This window comes from Canis lupus, unplaced genomic scaffold (assembly GCF_011100685.1).
Source record: "Canis lupus familiaris isolate Mischka breed German Shepherd unplaced genomic scaffold, alternate assembly UU_Cfam_GSD_1.0 chrUn_S662H824, whole genome shotgun sequence".
Classification (NCBI taxonomy): domain Eukaryota; kingdom Metazoa; phylum Chordata; class Mammalia; order Carnivora; family Canidae; genus Canis; species Canis lupus.
The window spans coordinates 590-28,134 of NW_023331607.1; the positions used below are offsets into that span (position 1 = coordinate 590).

At 37.2% G+C, this 27,545-nt stretch overlaps 1 protein-coding gene across 1 annotated transcript; it reads right to left on the reverse strand.

Annotated features, from left to right (window-relative positions):
* Positions 1-934: 934 nt before the first annotated feature.
* LOC119879342 (rho GTPase-activating protein 20-like) lies at positions 935-27,495 on the reverse strand. Its single transcript, XM_038589673.1, has 8 exons — positions 27,419-27,495; positions 18,856-19,165; positions 17,753-17,920; positions 10,286-10,435; positions 7,767-7,808; positions 7,049-7,133; positions 3,409-3,486; positions 935-1,200 (listed from the first exon to the last, which is right to left on the reverse strand). Exons 2-8 carry the CDS (start codon positions 18,918-18,920, stop codon positions 1,054-1,056), a joined length of 735 nt encoding a protein of 244 aa, XP_038445601.1. The 5' UTR covers positions 18,921-19,165; positions 27,419-27,495; the 3' UTR covers positions 935-1,053.
* Positions 27,496-27,545: the final 50 nt, after the last annotated feature.

The following is a 27,545-nucleotide window of genomic DNA, read 5'->3' on the forward strand; positions in this document are numbered from 1 at the left end:
ATGTGGAGTCGATCCCAGCTCTCCAGGATCACACCTTGGGCTGAAGGCAGTGCTGAACCGCTGAGCCACCAGGGCTGCCCCTGTCCAACTTTTACAAAGATGTCAACATTAATTCAAAACAGGAAGTGGTTACTGGGGGATTTTGATCTCAGTGATGAGCTTTGTGACTCTATAGTCTAAGACTGGGAATATATTTTGCAGAAAGAAATTGGTTGTTTTTTTTTAAAAAGGAAATTGGTTGTTTAGATTTCCAGATTATTTGAAAAAGAGTTATAGCTTCACAGGTTTATTAAAAGGATAAAGAATTTCATGTAAGAAGGAATGCTTTAAGATTTCTAGAAGAGATTATTGTCACCATTACCATCCCATTACTATACTTCAAGGTCTGCTACCGACCCTGTCTTCTTTTTCTTTTTTATAAAATCCTTCCATTACTGGAAACACTAAACAATTTTGCTCATCCAAAGATTTTTTTCAGAGAACTTGTGCTAATAAACTATTTTAGAAGAGGTGCAATCTGTTTATCAATAACCTTAAGAACAGTGATGGAAAAAACCTGAGAAACAGCAAAGTGCAGGCGATTTCATCAGTGAAGACTAGAGTTTAAATGTGATTATCTCATTTTCTTTATGATCCAGAGAAAAGTGGGCACAGGGCAGGGGTGTTGTTAAATACATATCTGTACCTGGATTCAGGTACATAACTGGATTTTAGAGGATTCTCACAAAATAGAGGCTTCTTAGTAGTTAGGAACTAGAATTCAAGATTGAAATATGAAAAATAAATGTATGGGAAAAAATTCCAATCCATTTTGCTTTCATACCTAAGTGAGAAAATAAGTAAGTAAATAGTAAATAATCACACTTTTTCAAGACAGCTCTGTTTGTCAGGTAACAAGAAGTAGAAACAAAAATTTACATTTCTCTCCCTCACTAAACCATAGCTGCTGAATGAAGAGATGTTATCAATGCCTGGGAAACAGTACCTGATAATTATTTAATAAACATGTGAGTGAATATAGCATGTGATTTTCACTTTTAAGGATTTTGAAGCTTAAGAAAGAACAACCATTACTTTGAATCTTAGAGTTACAATTTTGAACCCAATCAATCCCATCTTAGATTTTCCCTGACACTTACCAATTAGTGGAAGTTTTTCCTTGCCAGAACTCACCCACAGCTGGAAGTCTTTCTCAGAGCCCTTGGAAACAAAAAGAACTAGGTGTCAAAACAAATCTTTCACAGTACTTGAAGAACACATTTCCTTAGCATATCTGTATTTCCAAAAAGAAAGAATTGGGGCCAGGATAAATGGCATTTGGTCCATGGAGGTAGCTATAGTACTTGTTAACTAGTTCCCCTCACAGCTTCCAATAGACTGTCCCAGATTCTTGTAATTTTTTATAAAGACCGGGAAACCACAGTACAGCCAGCCCCTCACTTTGTGGGTGATCCATGGCATAAGAAATGAGATTTGTGTCCCTTTACTATGGAGTAAAAGTCTCATCTCAGAGTCCTCTCTTCTGCTGTCTCTAGACTCCTTGGGTAGTGTTGGCTTTTGTCTCCAAATGTCCCTGCCCAGAGATGCATGTTGTCCAGAGAGCCATATACTCTGCTATGACTAATCCTGAGCAAAGTAACTTGAGAGGCATCAATAGCTCAGCAGCCCTGAGCAAAAGGAGACAAATGCCCAAGAGACCTTGAGGAGATAGTGGATGGAAGTCAGCCACTGGCTTTGGGCAGGCAAACCCCACTTTAGGGAGAGAAAGGATGAGGACTCTAGACAACATGTCAGATGCAGAAAACGATTACTCCCAGCAGAATTATTGCCCAGTAGTACCGGAAATCCCAATTGTAAATTATAAAGATTGCTGAACTATTTTAAAGAGTCTTCCAGGAGACTAAAACAAAAAATGTTTGAAATGGAATTATTGGTAATAGTTACCATGTGCCCTTGACTCTTGATTAAAAATCATGGCCTTCACCTTATGAAGGAATGTCACAGGTTTGGATGGGCACAGACACAGATACACACACACACACAACCACACACACACAGCTAAATCTGCTCAAGATTGTGTTGCAAATAAGAAGTAAGAGCTAATAAGGTAGGGTAGGGTTTGGAAATGCCATGCTGGAATCCTTTAAATCAGGTATACATAAAGCCAAATAACCCCAGTTCTTCATTAAAATAGAAATTCTTTGCCTAGTGACATTGATCACTTTAAGCAAAGAAAATCACAAACGTGAAATAAAATGAGTTAAATCATTAATCAATCTCCCCACCTTCATCTCTCAAACCACTCACTCTCTTTTCCAGGATTTAATTCTTACTTGGGGTTTATATATCATACAGGGTAGAAATGTATGTAAAGATGTGCTTTAGTCAGTACATATAAATTCAATTTTATTTTGGATGTATTATTAAATGTTGTTTGTACAGAAATCATTGATCTCTTCTGCCAAATTCTAGTTGCTCTGAAGTTTTAAAGGGCTTTATTATACCATTGGGTCAGATAGAATTTACAAACAATCTTATGATTATGTCACGTCACATTTACAGAGGATTTTGGATAAGAAGCTGTGCTTTCCAAGTGCTCCCTTTGGTTCTCTCCATCTATCACTGTCCTTCTCTTTTCCCTTATAAAACCTCATCCTCAAATTTATTTCTCTTTCATAAAAAGATATCAGCAACTCACACGAGCACCATCAAAAGGTAAAGAACAGAGAGTTAAAGCCAAAACACGATGAAAGTGCTATGTACAAATGCCCCAGATCCATGGTCTTATTCAGAACTTGTCTTTGTCTTTACCAGTTCCTAAAGGATATGAGCTGCTTCATCCTCAGGATCTGCATCAAAAGGAGGTAGCTTGTAGCCATGTAGTCTTTATGTCAAAAGGTACAACAGAACATGTAATTTAGGATTCATTAAACAGATTGAGTTCTTCCTTGTGTGATAACTAGGGTCAATAGGGATGGGGACGTATCAGAATTGAAAACACAGAAAGAAGAGTCCAATAGAGGAGGAAATATTTAGAAATTTAGAAACAACAACAACAAAAAAGAAATTTAGAAACATTTTTATTGTCTGTATTAAAAATATAAAGAATAAACTGCATGTTGTTATTAGCATTCTCAAATTATAGCCCAATTTTAGGCTATGACTTTGAATTTGCAGAAAATTTAAAATGGGAATATAAGAATAGCACTCATTTATAAGCTAATACTATAGCTCTGCTGCCTTCAATTTTTAAAGTTGGAAGGACAAAATATGACTATGTTATCTACAATAATCAGCTGTCTTATGATGGGAGGTGCACAACACACACATACACACACATACACACAGACACAAATCTCAAAAGTCAAAGTTGGTTGGTAAACTAAAAATAGTTTGTAGGCAACTTACGGTTATTCCCAGCATTGTTAGTAACATGTTGATAGTGTCATTTGCCGTGTCAGAATTTGTCACTGTTACAGTTACAGACTGTAAAAAATAAATAAGAAAAATTGCTACAAATGTTTTTAGATTTAAAGCATCTGACCAAATGTCAAATTATTATCCATACTCCAGAGGTAAAGCTTGTTTTCAGGTAATGACAAAGTAAAGCACGTGTAGAACACGAACCCTTAATTATATTTTCATTTTTTTATATAACATGAAGCTAGTAGGAAACATGTAAAACATATATTTCCCTCCAAGAATTTGTGGCATACAAAATACAGCAGCTGAAGCAAGGAAGAGAAAAACTGAGAATTCCAAGAGGGCACATGGGGTGACCCTCAGCTCCATAAGGCTATTTCCAAAATGGTGGGAGGGGGATAGTATTAAAGGAAAGCACTAGATACTTTCCTCTCTTACTGAGTTGTGTTTGTATAGTATGGCTTAGTTCCTTTGTAATTACATAGTCGGTTTCAGTAAAATCAGATAAGAACGGGCTATGAAAGACACTTTTTAAAAACTACTATTTAGTCTGTATTTTCTTTGTCAGGCATCATGGTTAACTAAGACTTCCATTGTTGCAATCTGTTAAGACAAATAAAACCAATGAATCTAGGAAATGAGACTGGAAATGTTAGAAGTTTATGTTCCATTCACAACTCTGCCAGTGAGTAGATACTTATAATAGCTCTCTATCAGACCATACATTGAGAAACTGCTCCATACAACTAGGAAAAGTTTACAGAAAATTTTCTGAAAGGAGTTAATAGGAATCTGAGATGGATCTATAAAACTATCTCAATTACAAAAGTCATTTTAAAATAAGAGAATATGTAACCAGAACATTTACTATGCATACAGTTTTTGTAACATTTTTAGGCAATGGGGTCTGTGTCCTTCGGGAAACAGTGCATAAAGAAGAAACAGCACAAGTGGACACCCACAGGCCTTGAAAATATTAAAAGCAAAGTTAAAAGAAACTCTTTCATAATTCATTCCTTGTCCTTTCATTGTATTTTTCTTCTTATGAATTGAATGCAATTGCTTGATATCACAGATGGTCCAAAAGTAATTCAATAGTCATTCAAATAGTAATTCAAGGGATGTATGTATATTTTCCTGCATGTTGTAAGATCTCCCAACAGACAAATTCCATTAGAAGGAACTCTCTCTAAACAAATAACTTCAGAAAAACAAACTATTTTTTGAAATAATTCAAAAGAAAAAGAAAAGTTAGTTTTTGTTCATGAGTCAAACTGTTACTTAATATGTGAAGAACCAGGAAAATGAGATCAATTTTCAGGAGCTGAAGCCACACCTGAGATGATCTAGATGCTTAGACTATTAGCCAAAAACAGCTATTACAATAATGCTCAATGATACAAATGAAAATGTGCTCACAATAATAGAGGCAACAAAATAGAGGCATCTATTGCCTCTATTTTTGTAGAAATAAGAAGTATTTATGACTTTTCCTTTTTTGAGAGGAAAAATATTTAAAAATAGAAATTTCTATCTGAAAAAATATTTTTTAAAAATTTATTGACGAGGCTACATTGAATAATGGAGATGATGAAAAGAAGTAGTGATTTGAAAATAGATACTAGAAATTATCCAGTGTGAAGAAGAAAAGGGGGGAAAAAATTCAAAAAATTAACAGAGCCTGAGAGATCTCTGAACAATGTGAAAGTGTCTGATATGCAAAGAATGGAACTGTCAGGAGGAGAGAAAGAGAAATAATGAGGAAGGAAATATTTGATGTAATAATGATTAAAATTTCCCAAATTTGGTGAAGGCATCAATTTATAAATTCAAGAAATTCAGAATATGTCAAATAGGACAGATTCAAAGAAAACCATGCTTAGGTACTTCCTAGCCACACTGCTAAAAACCAAAAATAAAGAGAAAACTTGAAAGCAGCTAGAGAAAAAATGACAAATCACCTACTGAGGGTTAATGTTTAATCACAGGCTACTCATCAGAAAGCATCAAGACCAAAAGACTGGAACATCTCTAAAGGACTAAAAGGAAAAAATCTGCAAACAAAATTCTACATCCCCAAAAATATCCTTCAAGAGTCAGTGTGAAATAAAGCCATATTCAGATAAAAGAAATTAAGTAAATCTGTTTGCACCAGTTTTGCACAAGGAATGCTAAGAATCATCTTTCTACGATGAAGTGAAACAGTGCAGTGGGAAACTTGGATCTTTAAGAATGGTTGAAAGAACATCAGAAATGTTTATTTCACCCAAACTATACCTCAATAAAGTTGATTTTTAAAAAATTCAAGGTAATTTTCCAAGGAAAGTTCTGAATGTAAACCACTGCCACAATTGATATCAAAGGCAGAGACGAGAATGTGCTCTGCTGCTAGAGAATTCTCTCTCCTTCATGCAGTGCATCTAGCCTGCACTTAGCAACAGATCAAAATATTTGCATGGCTTTTGCTTTAGCCAGGAATACCTTTTTTTTCCTCCTTCAAATAATGTTTTGTGTGATCTAGAGCTACTTCAAACTATAACAACAACCACAAAAAAAATACCATTTAAAGATACCCAAAGTATCTTGTTCATCACTGTAAATGTCTTGGCTACTGTACTACAATTTCAGAAATCAAATTTTACACACAAAACTGGGCCAATTGGTTTGATTTTTTTCTCCCCACGGTATAAAGAAATAGAAATAGAAATATGCTGATCCCTTAAAAGTGTCATCCCTCTTAGTTCAATTCAATCTTGATATTCCTTGGAACAAAAGACTTTTCAAAACTCCTCTGCATTTGACATAACTACTCAATGAAACACCTGATCCTTAAGTGGATCCTGTACTAGAAAGGAGACATTATTGAGGTCAACTGACAAAATGAGAATGGGAATGGCAGAGTAAAGTATTATGCCAAGGTTAAATTCACTAAAGGTGATAACTGTAGAATATCTTTATTCTTAAGAAATGCTTAGGTTTAAGGAAAAAGGGCCATAGTGTATGTATGACCCTCAAACGTAAGTATACACATACATGTAATAGACAGAAAGAAAATAAGTGATAAAGCAAATGGAATAAAGTGTTACCATTAGGTGAATCTAGATAAAGAGTATACGGGGTCTTTTTGTATTACTTTTATACTTACAACTTTTCTCTGAGTTTATAGTTATACCAAATAAAATATCTGGAGGGGAAAAAGGACTGTGGGGACAATCCAGACCATTCTGTATGTAAGTGCTGGCCATTGGAAAAAAAAAGGTTGATTCTAAATCACTGTATTACAAGCCACTATAATCAATTAGAAGGATCCAGAGAAATGTTATAGACACTTAACATCCAATACTCTTTCCTTGCTTAAGCACTGTAGTATGTATTCCTCTTGCTTCATATTACCTAGGACGCAGTTTTTAGGTCTATAAAGAGGTACATGGAGAGGGGGAAAATACATTTTTCCTCATGGTACTTTTCTAAATATTCTCTCTCTCTTCCTACCTTTTGCTCTCTCTTTCCTCTCTCCCCAACTCACTGCTTCCTCCCTCTCTGTGTCTCCACCTCTATCTCCATCTTTTTCATTCAGTCAGAATTAGGAACTCAGAATTTAATTGTTGGTCTTAAAAATACTCACACAGGCACAGTTCTTGATGTTCTCAGTGAAGATTTTGAGGAGAATGCTTTTTGGCTGCTCCTTCTCTTTGGCTAGCATGATGTACCTAATCGAATTTGATAGTAACCCAAAATAGAGTAGGATAAATTACCTTATTTTCCAATCAATTTATGTTGATCATATTTTCAACGTACTTTGTTATTTTTAAATGCATATAAATAAGCTCAGCAAAACCAAATTTTGGGTCGGAAGGAAACATGCAAAAATATTTCAGGAAAATAAGCTGTGACTCGGAAAACAATGGATCACTCTCGTCATGTGAGATTTGACCAGCAGATCCAGTCACCAAAGCTTTCCTGCCTAGCTAGACCAGAGGGCATACTAGCACCTTCAAATGTAGGAATTAGAAGTTGATTTCAGCATTACTCAGTAGGGTAAACTGCACTTATGGAAATTTAATATGTTTTGAGAATAATGTTAGCTATAATCATGAGGTTGGAGAGTGGGGGAAGATGAGAGTGATAACCAGAATTTCATAAAAAATAAGCAATATATGCATGTAAAGGAGAGCAGGTTATTTGTAGTAATGGCCAGGGTACAATTAAATAAGAAATCATTGGAGGATAGTGTAACAATTTCTACTAAGGGGAGGGAACATAGTTTGGGGGCACTGCTTTGAAGAGATCTACATTTTTTCCATCATGGGTTAAAGACTTATAATAATACACTGACAAAATACCTTTGAAGGTAAGAACGCCATTTTTCCTTTTGTTCTGAAGAACTGCAATTTAAAAAATGAGAAGAAAAAAATTGAGGAATGTACAATACTCCTATAACATATTAAGATCACCATTCCAGATTAAAAATATCAGGAGCCCATTGTTAAGGGATGTCGATGTGTAAATTGTACTCCCCTTAGAGTTGGGCTTTTGGTGGACTCTTCTTTAATACCACTCATCTGTGAGTGGTATTAAAGCAATGGGAAGTAGATCCTAAAGAGGAAGAAAAGTTGATTTCAAATCTGAAAACTTAATTGTGACTATGTGATGCAAGCTATGTGATCACGGGCATGTTGTTAACCACTTTGATATTTAGTTTCCAGAACTGGAAAAAGGTTAATTATAGCTCAGAGTGTTCCTGCAGCTGCAAGGGCTATTCGGATATAAAGAATATTACCATTCAAATTAAATCACATTTAAGAAATTTAGCAATTTGATGGAACTGTCTTGGCTCAGAAACAAGAATATCTTTTTCAGAAAAAAACACCTGTAATATTTTTATTTCTTTATACATATGGCAGATTGTAATATGTTAAATTAGTTCCTAAAAACCGTATTCTTCATCACTGTGATCTTCTGAGAAAGATCAATCCCCTGATGCAAAACTACTAAAGATCAGTATGTTCTCTGCTAAAATTTTCACAGCATTTAATATCCAAAGTTGCAAATGTCTTAAGGCTCATTCACACGTGGGCTTACCACTTACCAGCATTTTTTTTATTGTGGTAAATTACACATAAAAGAAAATTGACCATTAGTGACCTTTAGTATATTCATCGTTCTGTGCAATCATCGTGACTGAACATGTTTATCACCCCAAAGCAAACATGTGTCTATTAAGCAGTCACTCTCCCTTCCCTCCTGTCCCTAGCTCCTGTACCACATTTCGTATATTTGTTGATAAACACTTGGTTTATTTCTTTCTCTTCCTTCCTTTCTTTCTTTCTTTCTTTCTTTCTTTCTTTCTTTCTTTCTTTCTTTCTTTCTTTCTTTCTTTTGCTATTGTCAACAATGCTGCTACAAATGTTTGTGTATTAATTTTTGCATGGACATATATTTTCCTTTCTCTTGGATATGTGTCTGGAGGTCATATGTAATTGTGTTTCACTTATTGAGGAGCCATCAAACTGTCCACGGTGGCTGTCACATTGTATAATTCTACCAGCAACACTACTCCGCACCCTCTCCATCACCATTTCAGGACCTGTCGCATCAAGAAAGTAGAATGCCCATTTAGTGTCCCAACCTGCCTAGGTGCATAGACACAGCTTCTAGTTACTCGTGCCAATCCACAGAACAGTAATAATAATCAATAACAAAAGCATTAGGTGCCAGATGTTGTTATAAATGCCTTCTATATATTTATACAGCCTTTTTAACTAATAGTTAAATGGCTTCCACATTTTCCTCCTATTAGGGGGAATTTTTTTTTTGGACATCCCCCTACCAAACACTTTATATATTCCCTTTTTCTTTTTAATTCCCATTTGAAACTCTTTCCATCCTCTTGCAACCTGGAGAAGATATTAAGCAATGGGAACTGATGATCTTTATGGAAAAGAAGACCTGCAGAGAGGATATAAATACATGTTTCTTCCTAATAAGATTTGAAAATTTTTCATTAAGTCAACAGCTGCATTATAGGATTAATAAATTAACAACTTGTAAAGATTTTTGTTGTCTTACATTTATGATGACCTGTGAGATTTTGGTGGAGTGGGGTGAGGAGAAGAAAGCAGTATGTTAAGTACAACCACATAAAACAGGAATGAGGCTTGGGGTGTGGATGTTTCAAACAGAGATGCAAGTGTGGCATGATCCCTGTAAACTCAGAGGTGTCTACTCAGGATATCCAGGGTCGAGATCCACATTCCCCATCCTCTTGTCAGCCTAAGAATGTGTCTTACACAACTAACCTCTACTCAATGGAATCATATTTTGTTTTAGATCATCACCAACTAAGATAATCTGTACACAGCAATTCAGGCAACCTAGTATTCAACGGCATGATCAGTTTATTTGTATAATTACATACTGTTGTTAAGGGAATTAACGTGGGAGTGTAAAAGCAATTTTTCAAGTTTAATTGGACCCTTTAATAGTACTTGCTCAAGAAATCTATTCCGGTGATTTAAAAATGCAGATACTCCCTGGGAATCAGAGGGCAGGATCTTGGAGAGGAGATTTTGAACCTCATTCTGTTGATTCTCCTTCCACAGAACTAGAACTCCTAACTCCTCAGGTGGCTACTAGAGCCCATTTGAAAAACCATTGATCAAAACTGAAGGAAATTACTCCAGTAGTTCCCACTATACATAACTTGTTTCCATGTGGATATAAGCACCTTCTTAGGCCGAGTACAAGGCAAAACAAGTGTCATGGGAGGTCAAAAAGTGAGTCACCAGCTTGGTAGACAATAGATTACAATGTTATCCTTTTCAAGCCATGTAGATACAGGACACCAAGGCATCGGTCTTACCTGAAGGTGGCCACGAAGTTCACCGTGGGCCAGCCCAACACAAAGGACCTCCCAGAACGGATGTTGGCATCTCCCACTGTATCCATGCAGTTGGCAATCCACATGGTGTTCAGTGGTATTTTCTTTTTTATCTTAAAGTTTTTCTTATACCTAGAAAGATCCCAAACATGACCTCTGTTAGTACATTTCAAAAATGTTATGGGAGTAGCTGTGCTTATTAGAGACCAGTTCTCATGCTCTGGGGCAAATCAGGTCTCCCACATCTCTATTACCCTCTGTGCACACACAGCAAATGGTTAGATGGGCCTTTGCAATGTGTGTGTTGAGCAAACTCTGGCTTGGAAACCTGAAAACACTCTAATGGCAGCAAGCAGCCATATTTTTGAATGGTGAGTTTTGAGTAACCACTGTATATTTTAGAGCTTTGTAGGAAAACCATTAATTCATTTGCTATTGCTGGATTTGGTACTTATTACACATAATTTTTATGGCTATTATTGCAGTTAATTATTCATTTATGACTTGCATACTTCGAAAAGTGTTTGAGGGGCTGAACAAAGGTACCTGATACATGACTTATAAAAATAGTTATACAATTTTTTTCTTAAGAGAGACAAACCAAGGGCACCTGGGTGGCTCAGTCAGTTAAGCATCCAACTCTTGGTTTTGGCTTGGGCCATGATCTCAGGCTTTTGAGATCATGCCCCTATGTAGGGCTCACCACTCAATGAGGAGTCGGGTTCCTCTCTCCCTCTGCCACTCCCCCCACTCATGCTTGCTCTCTCTCTAAAATAAATAAATAAATAAATAAATAAATAAATAAACAAACAAACAAACAAACAAATAAATAAACCTTTTAAAGAGTGTGAGGGAGAGAGATGAAATCAAAACAACAACAACAAAAAAAAAACAAGCTTGGATCAGAAAGATTTAAAAGTTACTTTCAACCTTAATTTTAAAAATATTTTCTAGCCTTTAAAGCATAGGTTATTTTCAATTTGCCTTCTTAAAATTTTGTCCATACCATTTTCCCATAGATTCTGGCTAAAACAAAAAAAATTGTTAGCCTACAGACTGAGCCCAACTGAAAAATCATCCATCCATCCATCCATCTGTCCATCAATCAATCCAAGATCAGTGGTCCGGAGGTCTTATATGTAAGTCATGGATACTTCCCATTTCTCTGAGGAGTAAGAAGGGGTGAAATGGGTTTTTGATAATTTCTGCCTAATCTTCTTTGACCTCAAAGATGAAAACCACCATTGATTTATTTTGGTTGATTAATTAATTGATTAATTTGGTTAATTCACAACTTTGACTCGCAGGTGGGCTTGAGATTTAAACAGTTACAGGTCCTATAAGGAATGCCTGGGGAACTTGGATCCTCCACTCTGGAACTCCTTAGTATTCAGAAACACATGTGGAAAACACTGAACTAAACTGAGATGAAAGACACCTCATGTGCAAAAATCCCTACGACTCCACTGATTCATGGAACAATTAGAGCTAAAACACTTCAGTGGGATTTATGAAATAAAAATAATCTTTTAGGAAGCCCACTTGAAGGATAATGTAGATTCAAAGCTTAGGACACAATGAATATGAATATGATGGATACCAACATCTTTCCACATTTTTTATTTCAACATTTTTTTATTTCAACATTACAGCCAAGTGCCTGTATCTATGTGCTTGAAGATTTTTATGGAACATAGTCAATTAACAGATAAAATCATTTTTCTAGATAGTAATTCCAAAGGCATTGTCATGTCAGAAATATATGCCCAAGGGGAATGATAGACAGGTATCTGCTTGTTTTTACAGATTTTTTTCTTTCTAATATAGGTATCTGTGTATATACAGACACCTAAGATCCTGTGTGGAAACTTCCAAATACATTGACCTGGAAAAAGCCATCCAATAACCTTAGTTCAATAAAGCACCAGGATTAGTTGAACCAAGGAATTATCCTAGAGCCCAGAGTGTGGTTTCTACTCTCCTATAACGTTTTGAACACTTATCATATGCCAAGCTCTGTTCTAAATATTTTATAAATATAAATATAAAAAATTTAATCCTCAAGCAACTACACTAGATGATCTCTAATAACTCCATTTTACAAATAAGGAAACTCACAGAAAGTTTAAATAAATTGTCAAATGCAGGAAACAGGGTTTGAACCCAGACAGCCTAACTCATAAGCCCATGTTTGTAACCACTTGACCGTGAAGTAACCTTTTCATCTTTCCTAACCTCAGCCTCATTTCTGTCCCCAGAGCCATCAGCCCAGCTTTCTCATGGGATTTATATTGGGAGTGAGAGGATAAATCTCAAGGCATTATATTAATAAAGCCAGTTGCTAGCTTGGAAATATTTAAAACGTGTTACAACAAAGCTTTATACTTCAATAGATTCTTCTAAGGTCTTACTGTGTTTCTTTACTCTCAATCACTGACCCAATTGGATTATCTAAGCAGAAATTAGAAAGTGTTAATCTACTGTAAACTGACTCAAGAAGAAGAGGAGGAGAACTGCAGTTTTTATTTATAAAAATAGTCATTTATTATAGTTGTATTAACATGATGTCCTTCTTGCTTTCCACTACCTTAATCTTTATGCCAGAAGGTAAGCCCCAGTGAACTGGGGAGTTTTGCAGGATTCTAGGGAGATATCCTGTTTTCTAAGATAGAGGCATTCTCTTACAAATGTTGGGAGCAGGGGTCATAGTCTATTCTGTAACTATTCGTCATTTCATGACAGTGAGTTAATAGTCATCTTCATCTTTTGACCAAATTAAATTCATTTTTTATTTCATTTCTACATTCCTTAATAACTAATGATGAGGAATGTGATGTCTAAAGAGGGTGTGAGCTAAGTTCAGTCCCTTTTTCTAAATTTTTCACGGGTTTCTACTAGTACAAATATCTTAATATTTTATCAAATAGATACTCTTCTCTCTTTTTAAAATATTTATTTTATTTATTCACGAGAGGCACAGAGAGAGAGAAGGCAAAGACATAGGCAGAGGGAGAAGCAGGCTCCCTCTGGGGAGCCTGGTGAGGGACTTGATTATAGGACCCTGGGACCATGACCTAAGCCAAACACAGACACTCAACCACTGAGTCACCCAAGGGCCCCAAGTAGATACTGTTCTTAAAAATAAAGTAATTTTTATTTTAATTTTTAAAGTACTTTAAAGTACTTTAATTTTTAAAGTAATTTTTATTTGAAAAATAACTTATTTAGTATTCTAATGAATACCAAAAATGATAAGGAAGATTCCATTTGACTTCAATTCTTGTGAACACAAGTTTCTAGTGTATGAAAGAAGTGAGAAAAATCCCCAATTTTCACTATTAGTAACATCTTGTACAACTAGAGAAATAGAATTTCTGTGTGAAGAAACATTTAATTCCCCTCATTATTACACACAAGCCAAAATTCACTAATTCTGACTGAAAAATAGGTAGAAATTAATCAACTATTTATTCAATTCTGTTAAATTCTGTAGTGTCAACCTAAAGATGAGAGAGTCTCCAGCTGAAGCCTGAGGGTGAGCTGAGGTAAAATGGAACCTGGGTCAGCCTACCCCCTTTTTTATGGCTAATTGGAAAAATTAGGCACTAAACTCAGATTATTCATTTGAATAGATTGATTGAGGGTATTGATTCCTCCATGTAAGACCAAGGCATGACAGGGATGAAATATGTTTTTTTATTTCAGGGGCTATTTCTTCTTAGTTTTTTCCTTCTAGAAAAAAAGGTAAATTTTTTCATATTAACAGTGATCAAAAATATACCAAAATATTTACTATGGGAATGATCTCATAGTAGTTTTCTAAAGATTGTGGCAAGCATTAAGTGCTGCTTGCTACTGCTATGGATGAAATTGTGTCTCCCTCCCACTGCTTTCCCGCCTTCTTACCATAAAGCCCTCTCTGCCAGTATCATCATGTTTGGAGATAGAGCTTTTGAAGGTAATTAAGTTTAAATGGGATCATCAAGGTCAGGTCCTAATCCAGTAAGATGGATGGTCTTGTAAGAAGTGGGAGAGATCTGTATGTGTGTACATACATGCATTGAGGACATGCCTTGGGGTACACAGTGAGAAGGCAGCCGCGTGCAAGCAGAAAAAGAGCTCTCACCAGAACCTGACCATGATGATATCCCGAACTTGGAATTCTAAAAATCTGTGTTCTCTCTATATCAAAGACCTTGGGTTAAATATGAAGTTAACATGCCTGTGATCACTTACATTTTCTAATATTACCAATGTATAATATAAAGTATATAAGATAATCTTTTGGGAACTGAGTCTCTTTCAAAGAACATTAACAAATAAATTGATAAAGATTTTGTCACATAAAAACCCTTGAATAGACATAAGGACATATCTCAAAAGCAATATGTGAAAGATGAAAAATGTTCAACTTGTTTTGTCATAATGAACCATTCGAAATAAAAATTCAGCCCTTCAATAGATGCAACTCTCTAGTGGAAAAACAACACTATCTTTATATAAAAATCTTTTTTTTTTAAAGATTCTTTTTTTAAATTTTTTTATTTATTTATGATAGTCACAGAGAGAGAGAGAGGCAGAGACACAGGCAGAGGGAGAAGCAGGCTCCATGCACCGGAAGCCCAATGTGGGATTCGATCCCGGGTCTCCAGGATCACGCCCTGGGCCAAAGGCAGGTGCCAAACCGCTGCGCCACCCAGGGATCCCCTAAAAATCTTTTTAGTAGAACATCATAGGCTCTGTAAAACCCGCTGAGAGGTAAGCAGCACCCAGGACAATAAATAGTTCTAGTAAGAAAAGGAAAGTCTTCTCCTGTCCCTAAATGCTATAATAATTACAAAGATAAAAAAAAAAGAAGAACATATTCCCCTTATAAATTGAATATGGTCTGCAAGGTCCTAACAACCAGGAAATGAGTTTGCTATTTGTTAGCATGTCTCTTGGGCTAAGGATGGAAGGGTACAACATGGTATGGAAGGAAGAACATGGCCTTCTGATGAAGGCAGGCCTGGGTTGGAACCTCTTGCATGATTTCCCTATGTATGACTGGACCATTTCTGAGACTTCCTCTGTTCCCATTTTCATCTCTGCAGCCTGTGGATGATAAAAAATATGGGCCTTGGAGGGCTGTGAGAAAAAAAATTTTTTTTTCGATTTTTTTTAATTTATTTTTTATTGGTGTTCAATTTACTAACATACAGAATAACCCCCAGTGCCCGTCACCCATTCACTCCCACCCCCCGCCCTCCTCCCCTGAAAAATTTTCTTTATTCATGAGAGATACACAGAGCAAGGCAGAGACATAGGCAGAGGGTGAAGCAGGCTCCCTGTGGGGAACCCGATGTGGGACTCGATCCCAGGACCCAGGGATCACGACCTGAGCCAAAGGCAGATGCTCAATCACTGAGAAACCCAGGTGGGTGAGGCATCTGTGATGTTCCTAGTGTGGTTCCCAGCATGCATCCCACATATTTTGGTCTCCCATACCCACCTTGGTTAAATAAAGAGAATGGTAACTAGCCTGCATTTTTAAAATAATGACTTGGCCTTCTATCAGGAGGAAGAGAGTCTTTCATATGGACCTCATGCCAAGGCCTGGACATTCCTTTTCTCTTTGTCCTCCTTATGACATCACCACCTTCAAGGTTACATCTATGGGCAATTTCCCTAGTCTCAAATATATTTTACTACTATCTTTGACTCTGATTTTTTTGATGGCTGTACTTGCTTCATTTTTCAATTCACTAAGCATTCTGATCTATTTCTTACCAAGCAGATTGGAGTTAGTTGTTCACTCAATGTAAAGGAAGGGTCGATTTCAATAATGAAAGAATCTAGGTGTTCATGGAATGTTGTATGAAATTCAGGAAAAAAGAGAGAATAGAAATGGTAGCATCACATAGTGAATAAAAGCCTGTGCTTTGAAATAAATAGACCTGATTTCAAATGTAGACTCTGTCCATTACTAATATGGTAACCTGGGCAGATCCATTAGACTGCTGAGCATCAAGGTTCTCCAATATAAAAATACTCCCATCTCACAGGGTCATTGTAAAGTTAGACAAAATTAGGTACATAAAGTTTTTTAGCATAATATCTGACATGTAGTAAGCCCCTGATAAATTGTTATTAATGTAACTCAGATGAGTATATCATTTTGCCAAATTATTACTAGCATGTCGTACCTATGACATGGCATAACTGAGATCTAGGGTGAAAGCAGGAAAAAAAAAGAGGGAGTTAGTTTTTTCTCATGACCAAAAAACTTCTTGATATTTTGTTTGTGGGAGTGTTCTTGGTCTTCCACGTTTTGTGAATAATGCAAACAGAGATGGAGTAAGTAAACAGGTGACCTTCCATGACCTGCTCCCAGACATTTATTGAGCAATCATCATGTTCTAGACTGGATATTCAATGCATTTGTGTTCAGGGTTGAGAGGAAAGTACACACAGTCAATTCTTTCTCCTACATTCCATCTATCTGCTCCATCTTTTTTTTTTTAAAGATTTATTTATTTATTCATGAGAAACACAGAGAGGAGAGAGAGAAAAACAGAGACACAGGCAGAGGGAGAAGTAGGCTCCCTGCAGAGAGCCTGATGTGGGACTCAATCCTGGGTCTCCAGGATCATGCCCTGAGCTAAAGGCGAAGCTAAACCCCTGAGCCACCCGGGCTACCCTGCTCCATCTTTCCTTTTTACTAAACTGCTAAGATAGAGCCCTGATACCATCCATCAGGACTATTGCCTCCCCTAACTACTCTCCCTGCTTCCACTCTTGCTTACCCATCCATCTATTATCTAGCAACAGTCAGAAAAATTTGCTAGAAATATAAATCAGATTTGGTTAGTCCCCTAATTACAAATCCTTTGGCAAAATATCTCCACTTTCTTACCATGGCCTGTGAAGACCCTGTGTGACTAGACCCCTGAGCATAGTATCATATCTGATAGCATGGCCTATGCTCTGGGCTCTAGTCAAATCAGGCTTCCCTGAGCCCCTCTCTCTGAGGGGTCAGATTGTACCCATGTAGACCTGCAAGTCTCTCAGCCTCGATGGCTCAGGCACAATGTGGCTGCTTCTCCTCTCATAGATTTGATTTTAATGCTCCACCTCAGAGAGGCCCTCCTAGACTATTCCTAACATGTTCCCACCCTCTCTGCACAGCCCCCTATCCACCTTCTATCAGCAGCACTAATCATTATCATTCCCCCTCTTATTTTATCATTTGTTAGTCCCAGGCAGGAGAGACATTGGTCTGTCACATTGTCAATTGTATTTGCTGCAGGGACATGACACAAAAGAAGACCTCCAGAAGTACTCATGGAATGAAGGACTCAAGCATTGGCAAACACAAAAGGGAAAAAATGTTATGTTTTCGTATAGTAAGGGTTAATGGGAATGCATTTTTTTTGAGATTCACAAGAGCACGAAACATGGTACACCTACTTGGTATTAGACATCAGTAATAAATCGCTGTACAAGAAAAGCTGCCACTTCTGCCTCCTCCAGCCTTTCTTGAGCTCAACGGGGCCATGGATGAGCAAGGTACGAGTGGCACCCTCAGATGATGTAGTGCTTTCGCTGTGGGTGTCCACCTCCACAGACGAGGTCTTCCTGCAACACATCAAACACAGAGCAGTTAGTTACTGGTCAAATACACAATATAGTTTAATGCCAAGTTTCAAGGTTCACACAACACTAAAATGTAGTCTCAACCCCCAAAGCAGAGCTCCAGAGCTCAGAATCAGGGATCCCTGAGTTACAGAAAGCTATAGAAAGAGGTGAGGTCACTTGGGAAACTGATGCAGAGGGAGGACAGTTTCAAGGACAAAGCCCTTGGGCATGCGAACACTTAGAGGTGTGGTGGAGAAAGCTGCAGAGCTAATTGTGAGCCATTAGGTAGGCGAGAGCCAAGAAGCCAAAGGTAGAGCAGATTACAAGAAGGAGAATGAACAACAACAACAAACAGGACAACTTGTGGCCTAATATAAAATAAAACAACGTGTGAAGAATTAATTACAAATTGCTTTTATGTTAAGATAAAATGAAGATAACTGAAGATCCTGGAAGTTGACCCCCATCTTATCTAATTCAATATTCAAAATTGGGGTAAAAATTCTCAAAGATCAACAAAAATATTGGAAACCTCAGAAAGTTTCTGAACACAAGAGTTTAGCTATTACTTGGCTGAGCTCTGACAGGACTTCCTGGTCAAAATAGGTAATAAAACAACTCAATTGAGCAGAGTGTAAAAATTCTTTCATAACTAAGACAGGTATTTTCATAGACCCACTGAAAACTGTCTCACAGAGAGAGAGAGTTGGCTCTCTCATGGAGCCAAGAAAGTGTCTCCGCCTCCCCCAAGGATGTATAAAGCCTGCTCCCTTCTGCTCAGCAGCACTGAATCTTATGAACAGGAGCAGCTTTTCAGGAAGCTGGTGCTGGAGTTACTAATTAGTTTCTATGTATTAGAGGAAACAAAAGAAAAGAACAGTTCCTGTTATTGCCGGTCTGTTTGGATGGTCAGAAATAGTGGATCAGAAGACTACCTCATGCGCTGAAGCCTTGAATGTCCACCTGTAAGCTCAGCGTGCTTTCTGATTGACGGGAACATCCTTTTCTCTTCAATTCGCGGGACGGGAAATCGAGTGAGTCTACAGCACTTGGCAGAGTACTGTCAAATGCTTGAAGCCTGAAGATTCCGCAGCGGTCCGCGGTCACTGCCATTATGATGTCACATATTCAAAGCTCATGTTGTAACTGCCAAACTGACATACTGGTTTCCTTATCTTGGCCTCCAAGTTTTGACTTTTTAAAAGTAATCATTTTATTTTGAGATAACTGTAGATTCATTTGCAGCTGTAATAAATAACACAGAGAGATGACATCAGTTTTTTTACAGATGGAGTCTTCCAGAGACACTTGCATCACCACAAGGGTCCTTCCTATTCCCCGATTACAACCACACAAATTTCTTTCCCCCTCCACCACCTCTTTAATCCCTGGCAATCACAAATCTGTTCACCATGTGTATAATGTTGCCATTTCAAGAATGTTATACAGATGGGATCACATAGTTTATGAAATTTGGGGATTTCCTTTTTCCCATTTGATGTAACTGGAGATTCATCTAGATGGCTGCAAGGATTCACAGTTCATTTCCTGGTGTCCCTTAGTAGTACATCATGATATGGATGTATCACAGTTTGCTTAACTACCTGTTGAAGGAGTTCGAAGTGTCTGCAGGTTTTGGCTGTCACTAATAAAGCTACTATAAACATCTGTGTACAGGTTTTTGTGTCAGCGTGAAGTCTTCACTTCTCTGGGCTAAATGCCCAGGATGGGAAGAGCCAGGTCATATGCTAGGTATGTTTTTTTGTTTTTGTTTTTGTTTTTTGTTTTTTTATAGTTTTATTTTTTATTTCTTAGGAACTGTCCAACTGTTTTCCAGAATGGCTGTGCCATTTCACATTCTCCCCAGTACTGTGTGAGTCATTCAGTTTCCCCTCATCTACACGAACATTTGGTGTTGTCATTTTTTATTTTAGCTATTCTGATAGCTGTGTAGTGTGATATCTCACAGTGGATTTCACTTGCATTTCCCTAATGGTTAGTGATACTAACCATTGATTTGCCACCTGGACATCTCCTTCAGTGTCAAAGCACCTACAGGAGCCTGTTAAAAACATGTTACATGAAGACAGTGTTCCCTTTCCACTAGGAAACTGATGGTTTTACAGATTAGGAGGCTCCTGCGCATACAGGTTGGACTCTGAATCCAAGCAGCCGTGACATAATATGAAGGATTCAAATCCAACTGACTCAGGAGGTCACACAGCCTCTTGTGAGGGCCCCCCACCCCCACCATGGACAGTGTCTTTCTTTGACAACTGTGGAGGACAGAAATTTGATCCTACAGACAAAGTTTGTGGTTTCCCTTACAGGCTCCTGTAACAGGCATGTGAAAACCTATCTTTTATGCCCCACTAGACTCTATGGACCTCAAGGAAAGAGTCTATGTCTGATTTATTATTAAATTCACACAAACATTGGCACATCAGAGGAATAAAAAAATTCTGTATTGAACAAGTGAATGAAATAGTTTTCTGGCAGGGATGGACAGGGAAAAAGGCATGACATAAAATAGTCTTTCTCTTATTTACTTTATTCATTCAACAGATAGTGTTTGGACCTGTACTAGGAGAAAGGCACTTGATAGGTCTGGGCAACAGGGAGCCAGGCCCAACTCTCAAAAACAGGATTTAAGTGAGGAGGGGGAAGACAGATATTAAACAGAGAATGTCATCAATAACTGCCTAACACAACCTCTGGAAAGTACTGCAGAGGAAAATTAAAGATTGAGGTGAGAAATTTAGGGAGGGACTTGACACCTGATTTCAATTATGGAGAGGAAGGCTTCTTTGACGAGCTCATTTGAAATGACCTTTAAAGAATAACTTGGGATTACTTAGAAGAGAGAAAGAGGAAGGAAGGGGGAAGGGAGGGAAGATACATTTGTCAGTTGAAGGGACAGAATGTGACTAACTGATGTTTCAGAAACATGGAAGACTTTGCTGGATTGGAGACACAGGCAGAAGGTTCAGGAGAGTGAAATCGGCCTGTAAATTAGGTAGAGGTGAGAGCACAAGTCCTGGTAGTCCTTTTAGACTTTATTAAGGCTTCTCATCTTAAAACCAAACTAACACAGAAGTGGCATGTAGATAGTGGCCTCCAGGCTTCTCACCACATTTATTTATTTTTAAAAAATATTTTATTTATTTGAGAGAGAGAGAGAGAAAGAGACAGAGAGAGAGAGAGAAAGAGACAGTGCATATGCACAAGAGGTGGGGGCGGAGAGAGAGAGAGAGAGGAAGAAGCACAAATGGTGCTGAGTGTGGATTCTGAGCTGTGGCTCTGTCTCATGACCCTGAGATCATAACCCTGAGCCAAAATCAAGAGTCAGAAAGTTAACCAAGTAAGCCACCAGGCACCCCTTCTCACCACTTTTAAAGGACAAGTGCTAGTCTGGCCATGCTTGACTGTATTTAGAACCATGGAGGCTCATTGGGCAACACTTTCTGGCCTCCCATCAAGCACCTGTCAAAATCTATTTCAGGTAAAAAATAATCTATTTCAGGTAAAAAATATAGGCAGACTTATCTCTGCACCTTCCCCAATTCTCAGATTATGTCCCATTCTCTGCATCTCCCTTCAGAGAGGTTAGAGATTTAGAGGCCGGGAAAACTTCTCTCCTTTTAGAATCTCGTCCTGTTGATCAATTCTGATATGCATCAGACTCACTTGGGAGGCTTTTCAGGCACTCATTCTGAAACTGCCTCCCCCAGAGGTTCTGATTCATCAGATCTGGAAAAAGCTCTTTGAGTGATTCTTACATGTAACCAGGATTGTGAGTCACTGGTTTTAAGGAATTAATTGAGAAAGATACAGTGTTTGATAGTATCTTCTCCTTGTAGTAAAGCAAAGGAGAGAAAAGTTTGTCTGAGAAAGATAAAGGGAGCTTCTTTTACCAGGTCACAGTTACCTTTGCAGTAATAGCTAAAGCTTAATTTCTCCCATAATACCATTGTGATTTATTTTAATTTGATGAATGAGCTCTAAATAGAATAATAATGATAGGGTCTGTTTTCTTTTTTAAAGACTTTATTTATGTGTTTATTCATGAGAGACACAGAATGAGAGAGAGAGAGAGGCAGAGACACAGGCAGAGGGAGAAGCAGGCTCCATGCAGGGAGCCCGATGTGGGACTCCATCCCGGGTCTCCAGGATCATGCCCTGGGTTGAAGGCAGCGCTAAACCGCTGAGCCACCCGGGCTGCCCTGGTCTGTTTTCATCTATTTCACCGAACACCTATGTTTTCAGCCTAAATATCAAATAGAAGAGATACTTTAAGGTGATCATTATGCCCATAATACCATATTATTGATCTATTGTCAATTTTTGTCAATACCATACTGTTTTGATTATTACAGCTTTGTAATATATCTTGAAATCTGGGACCGTGATACCTCCAGTTTTTTTTTTTTTTCTTTTTCAAGATTGCTTTGGCTATTTGGGGTCTTTTGTGGTTCCATGCATGCTTATGAATTACTTGTTTTAGTTCTGTGAAAAATACTATTGGTTCTTTGATAGGGATTCCATCAAATCAGTAGATTATTTTGAGTATGGAACATTTTATTAATACTTGTTCTCTCATCAATAAGCATGGAATATTTTTCCATTTGTGTTGTCTTCAATTTTTTTCAATATATATATATTGAATGTCTTCAATTTTTTTCAATATATATATATATATATACACGTCTTTCACTTCCTTGTTTAAATTTATTTCTAGGTATCTTATTTTTGGTACAATCATTAATGGGACTGTTTCTTAATTTCTCTTTTTGTTCTTCATTATTAGTGTATTGAAATGCAGTGGGTTTCTGTATATTGGTTTGTATCCTGTGACTTTCCTGAACTCATTTATCAGTTCTAGTCCATTTTTGGTAGAATCCTGAGGGTTTTCTACATATAGTATCATGGCACCTGCAAATAGTGAAAGTTTTACCTCTTCCTTACCCATTTGGATGCCATTTATTGCTTTTTCTTGTCTGATTGCTGGGGCTAGGACTTCCAGTACTATGCTGAATAAAAGTAGTGAGGGTGGAAATCCTTGTTTTGTTCTTGATCCTGGGGAAAAGCTCTCACTTTTTCACCACTGAGTATGACATTAGCTATAGTTTTTTTCACATATGGTCTTCATTCTGTTGAGGTATGTTCCCTCTAAACCTACTTTGTTGAGTTTGTATCATGAATGGATGTTGTACTTTTAAATGCTTTTCTGCATCTATTAAAATGATCATGGATTTGACCCTTCTCTTGTTGATGAGATGTATGATGTTAATGGATTTGTGAATATTGAATCACATTTGCATACTAAGAATAAATCGCACTGGATCATGGTAAATGACTTTTTTAATGTATTGGTGGATTTGGTTGGCTAATACTTTGTTGAGGATTTGTACATGTATGGTCCTTAACCTCCACGTGTTTGAAGGCCTTCCAAGCTTCTTGTTGTGATTTAGTTCTAATTTCAAGGCATTATGGTCTGAGAATATGCAGGGGACGATCCCAATCTTTTGGTATCGGTTCAGACCCGATTTGTGACCCAGTATGTGGTCTATTCTGGAGAAAGTTCCATGTGCACTTGAGAAGAATGTGTATTCAGTTGAGTTTGGATGTAAAGTTCTGTAGATATCTGTGAAATCCATCTGGTCCAGTGTATCATTTAAAGCTCTTGTTTCTTTGGAGAAGTTGTGCTTAGAAGACCTATTGAGTGTACCAAGCACTATTAGATGTCACCAAGTATAAGTGTATTATTATCAAAATATGTCTTAATTTTGGTTATTAATTGATTGATATATTTGGCAGCTCCCACATTCGGGGTATATATATTGATAATTGTTAAGTCCTCTTGTTGGATAGATCCTTTAAGTATGATATAGTGTCCCTCTTCATCTCTCACTACAGTCTTTGGGGTAAGTTTTAGTTTATCTGATATAAGGATGGCTACCTCTGCTTTCTTTTGAGGACCACTTGAATGGTAAATGGTTCTCCAACCTTTTATTTTCAGGTTGTAGGTGTCCTTCTGTCTAAAATGAGTCTCTTGTAGACAGCAAATAGATGGGTCCTGCTTTTTTATCCAGTCTGAAACCCTGCGCCTTTTGATGGGGTCATTAAGCCCGTTCACATTCAGAGTTACTATTGACAGATAGGAGTTTAGTGTCATCATGATATCTATTCAGTCCTTTTTTTGTGGATTGTTCCACTGAACTTCTTCTTAAAGGGGAATTTTAAGAGTCCCCCTTAAAATTTCTTGCAGAGCTGGTTTGGAGGTCACATATTCTTTCAGTTCCTGCTGGTCTTGGAAGCTCTTTATCTCTCCTTCCATGTTGAATGAGAGCCTTGCTGGATAAAGTATTCTTAGTTGCATGTTCTTCTCATTTAGGACCCTGAATATATCCTGCCAGCCCTTTCTGGCCTGCCAGGTCTCTGTGGAGAGGTCTGCTGTTACCCTAATATTCCTCCCCATAAAAGTCAGGGCTTTCTTGTCTCTTGCTGCTTTAAGGATCTTCTTTTTGTCTTTGGAATTTGCAAGCTTCACTATTAAATGTTGAGGTGTTGAGGGGTTTTTATTGATTTTAGGGGGGGATCTCTCTATTTCCTGGATCTGAATGCCTGTTTCCCTTCCCAGATTAGGAAAGTTTTCAGCTAGGATTTGTTCAAGTTTTATCAATTTGGTTGATCTTTTTAAAGAACCAGCTCCTGGTTTCATTGATCTGTTTTATTGTTTTTTTTTGGTTCTATTTCATTTATTTCTGCTCTAATCTTTATTATTTTATTTCTTCTGCTGGTTTGGGGTTTTATTTGTTCTTCTTTTTCCAGCTTCTGTAGTGTAAGGTTAGGTTAATACTTTTCTTGCTTCTTGAGGTAGGGCTGGATTGCTCTGAAGTTCCCTCTTAGAACAGCTTTTGCTGGATTTCAAAGTTTTTGGACCAGTGTGTTTTTCATTTTCATTGGTCTCCAAGTATTTTTAAACTTCTTCTTTGATTTCTTTGCTTAAAATTTTAAATCTTTGATTACATGTGTTCATCAGAAAACATTATGTAATGGCAAGAGCACGAGGTCTGGAATCAAATTACGTAGTTTTAATCCTTCCTCATAATTTACTACCTACATGACACTGGGTAAACTAGTTACACTTCTGAAGCCTCACTGTTATCATTTATAAAATCCGGATGGTGATAAAAGCACCTGCTTCATAGGGCTGTTATGAGAATTAAATGAGATCATACCGCAGAAATCTTAGTATGATATCTAACAGAGTAATCCTTCAAATGATTTACTTATGCTTATAGGAGACAATGAGACTTTTTATTCAGAAATAGTAACAATATCATGAGTATTCTCCATGACCAAAGATAGGGAGAGATTGTAGTAATGCCAATTGAGTAATGCAAATTGCCAAGTTCTTTGCCAGGCAGTTTATGGACATCATCTCATTTCCTTGCAGCAGGTTTGTGAGGTAAGAATCATTATTTCCACTTTATAGTTGGAAAAACTGAAGTTTAGTAAAGTTAAGGCACTGAAAACCACATACTAATAATTCATAGAGTCAAGTTTGTCTAATTTCAAAGTCCTATAATATTTCCTTGCCTAAAGAATGTTTCCCTCCTGGAAGAGGAAAGAAAATATATTTTAAGCCACATCCCATTTAGGTTGGCTCACAAATTATTTAACTTAAACATAAGTGAGTGTTTTCATCAATTGTCAGTGTTTACGTAAGGTGCCCATGTCCCACTCTGTCTCTTCTCCCGGAAATGGCTGGTTGTGGATCCCAGAGCCACTGCTAGTACCATGAACTGACTGTCAGACAGGAAATTTGCAAAGCTCTCAATGTGGATAGGAGATTCCTGGGACTTTACAGAACAAGATCTTAGGTTTTTAGACAGGCTGGGAGTAAGAGTCAGGACTGTGAAAGCCTAATGATTCCCCTCCCAATGTCCAGTGGTTCACATCTCATTGATAGATACCCAGGCTATGAATTTGTGGCTAAACATTTCCACTGCCTTCTAAGCTTGATACCCATCCTGGATCAGTATTATGAGTAATCTCTATCCTGATTCTGGCACTCTGAATTTTCTACTACCACTAATTGATCTCTATAAAGAAGAAAAAAGGGATGCCCAGGCCTTGGCAGTGAGTGTTTCACTCTACTACCCTTTGCTGCCCTCTACTGACCATATCTGGAAATTACATTTAACCTTCCAGGTCCATGTCCCAAAGCAGATAGAGATACTGCAGTGAGTGAAACCAGGCCACACAAATTTGAGATGCACCAAAAAACTAAGTAAATAAGATATGATATTTTTAATTTAATATTTTTAGAAGTCAATTTTCAAAAGATACATGATGAACAAAACTACCAAATGTACCCTAAAACAGTACTACTAGCTTTATGTGTACAAAGACCCTGCCATCCATCTTTTCATTCAAGAAAGAAGTCTAATACCACAGTAGAAAATCATGCTACCAGTGCTGATGAACCTTTTTCATCACTCGCATATTTGGGAAAAAGACCCATAAAATTTAGAATAAACCAAAAAAAAAAAAAAAAAAAGGTGCAAGTGGAACAGATATTATAACAGTAGACTCCTGAGGAAAACAAGAGAATGGAAAAAAAATTAAGAAAACAAAACCAACTAACATCTTTAGAGTCAAGAAGCCAAAAAGAGGTGGCTATGAAATAAGAACAAAGGCAGATAAATATTTCTTGTATATTAAAAGTATCATCGACCAAATTGAATTTAATAGAAAGTCTTGAAGATTGAGTTCAAGGAATCCCATTTGACCTTGGCACTTGGAAACATTCATCTTTCAGTTTTCCTGACCTAAGGTTACCCTTTTTTTCTCAGTAACTAGAGCTATTTAGTCCTTCAGTAAGGAGTAATTTTAATCATTGGAATAACGGAAATGCTATTTTAATTTGTAGAATCAACATACAAACAAAGCTTGGAAGACAACAACTGTAAGAGAATCTGACTAATAGTAACACTGATAATATGAAACAATGGAAGTTGAATATTAAAGCAGCAGAGAGATATGGAAGATAATGTCACAGATTTTTCTCACCCTATTTATTTATATAGCAAGAAATCAATTATATACTGTCTAAAATTGATTGTAACAAAATAGAGTTTAAGTATCCTCTTTAAAATGATAATCACCAGAAATATTCAAAGCAATGTAACTGGAAAAACATAGACATGGATGGATCAAGAAATAAGTTTTCATCTTCCAATAGATACTATCTAAAGTTGATAAACAAGATTAAAAGGAGAAATCAAGTATTAACATATATTCAGAGGTACTGTGATAACCACCAGGAGAACAGAAATACTTTAAAAACAGGGAGCTGGAAATGAGTCGGGGAACAAGTTCAGGCTGAGGAATTTACTTTTCACTTGGTATCATTCTCTACTGCTTGATTTTTAAAACGTGTGTATGTATTAATTTTAAGTTTAAAAGTTAGAAGAAACAAACCAACTCAACTTTTTGCAGCTGCAGCTCTTGGCACCACTTCCTTCCCATCTGCAATCTCTCTCCTCACACCAGTAGTCAGATCCTATGAGGCAGGAAGGAATAAAAGAGACTAGAAAAGTTTCGTCCCTGAATTTAA

Coding starts and splice junctions, on each gene's coding strand:
- LOC119879342 (XM_038589673.1), bottom strand. CDS start 18,920: ATGTTCCCGTCAATCAGAAAGCACGCTGAGCTTACAGGTGGACATTCA. Junction 3,487..7,048: donor ACATCAAGAACTGTGCCTGT/GTGAGTATTTTT, acceptor TATTTTTTACAG/TCTGTAACTGTAACAGTGAC. Junction 1,201..3,408: donor TAACAATGCTGGGAATAACC/GTAAGTTGCCTA, acceptor TTTGTTTCCAAG/GGCTCTGAGAAAGACTTCCA.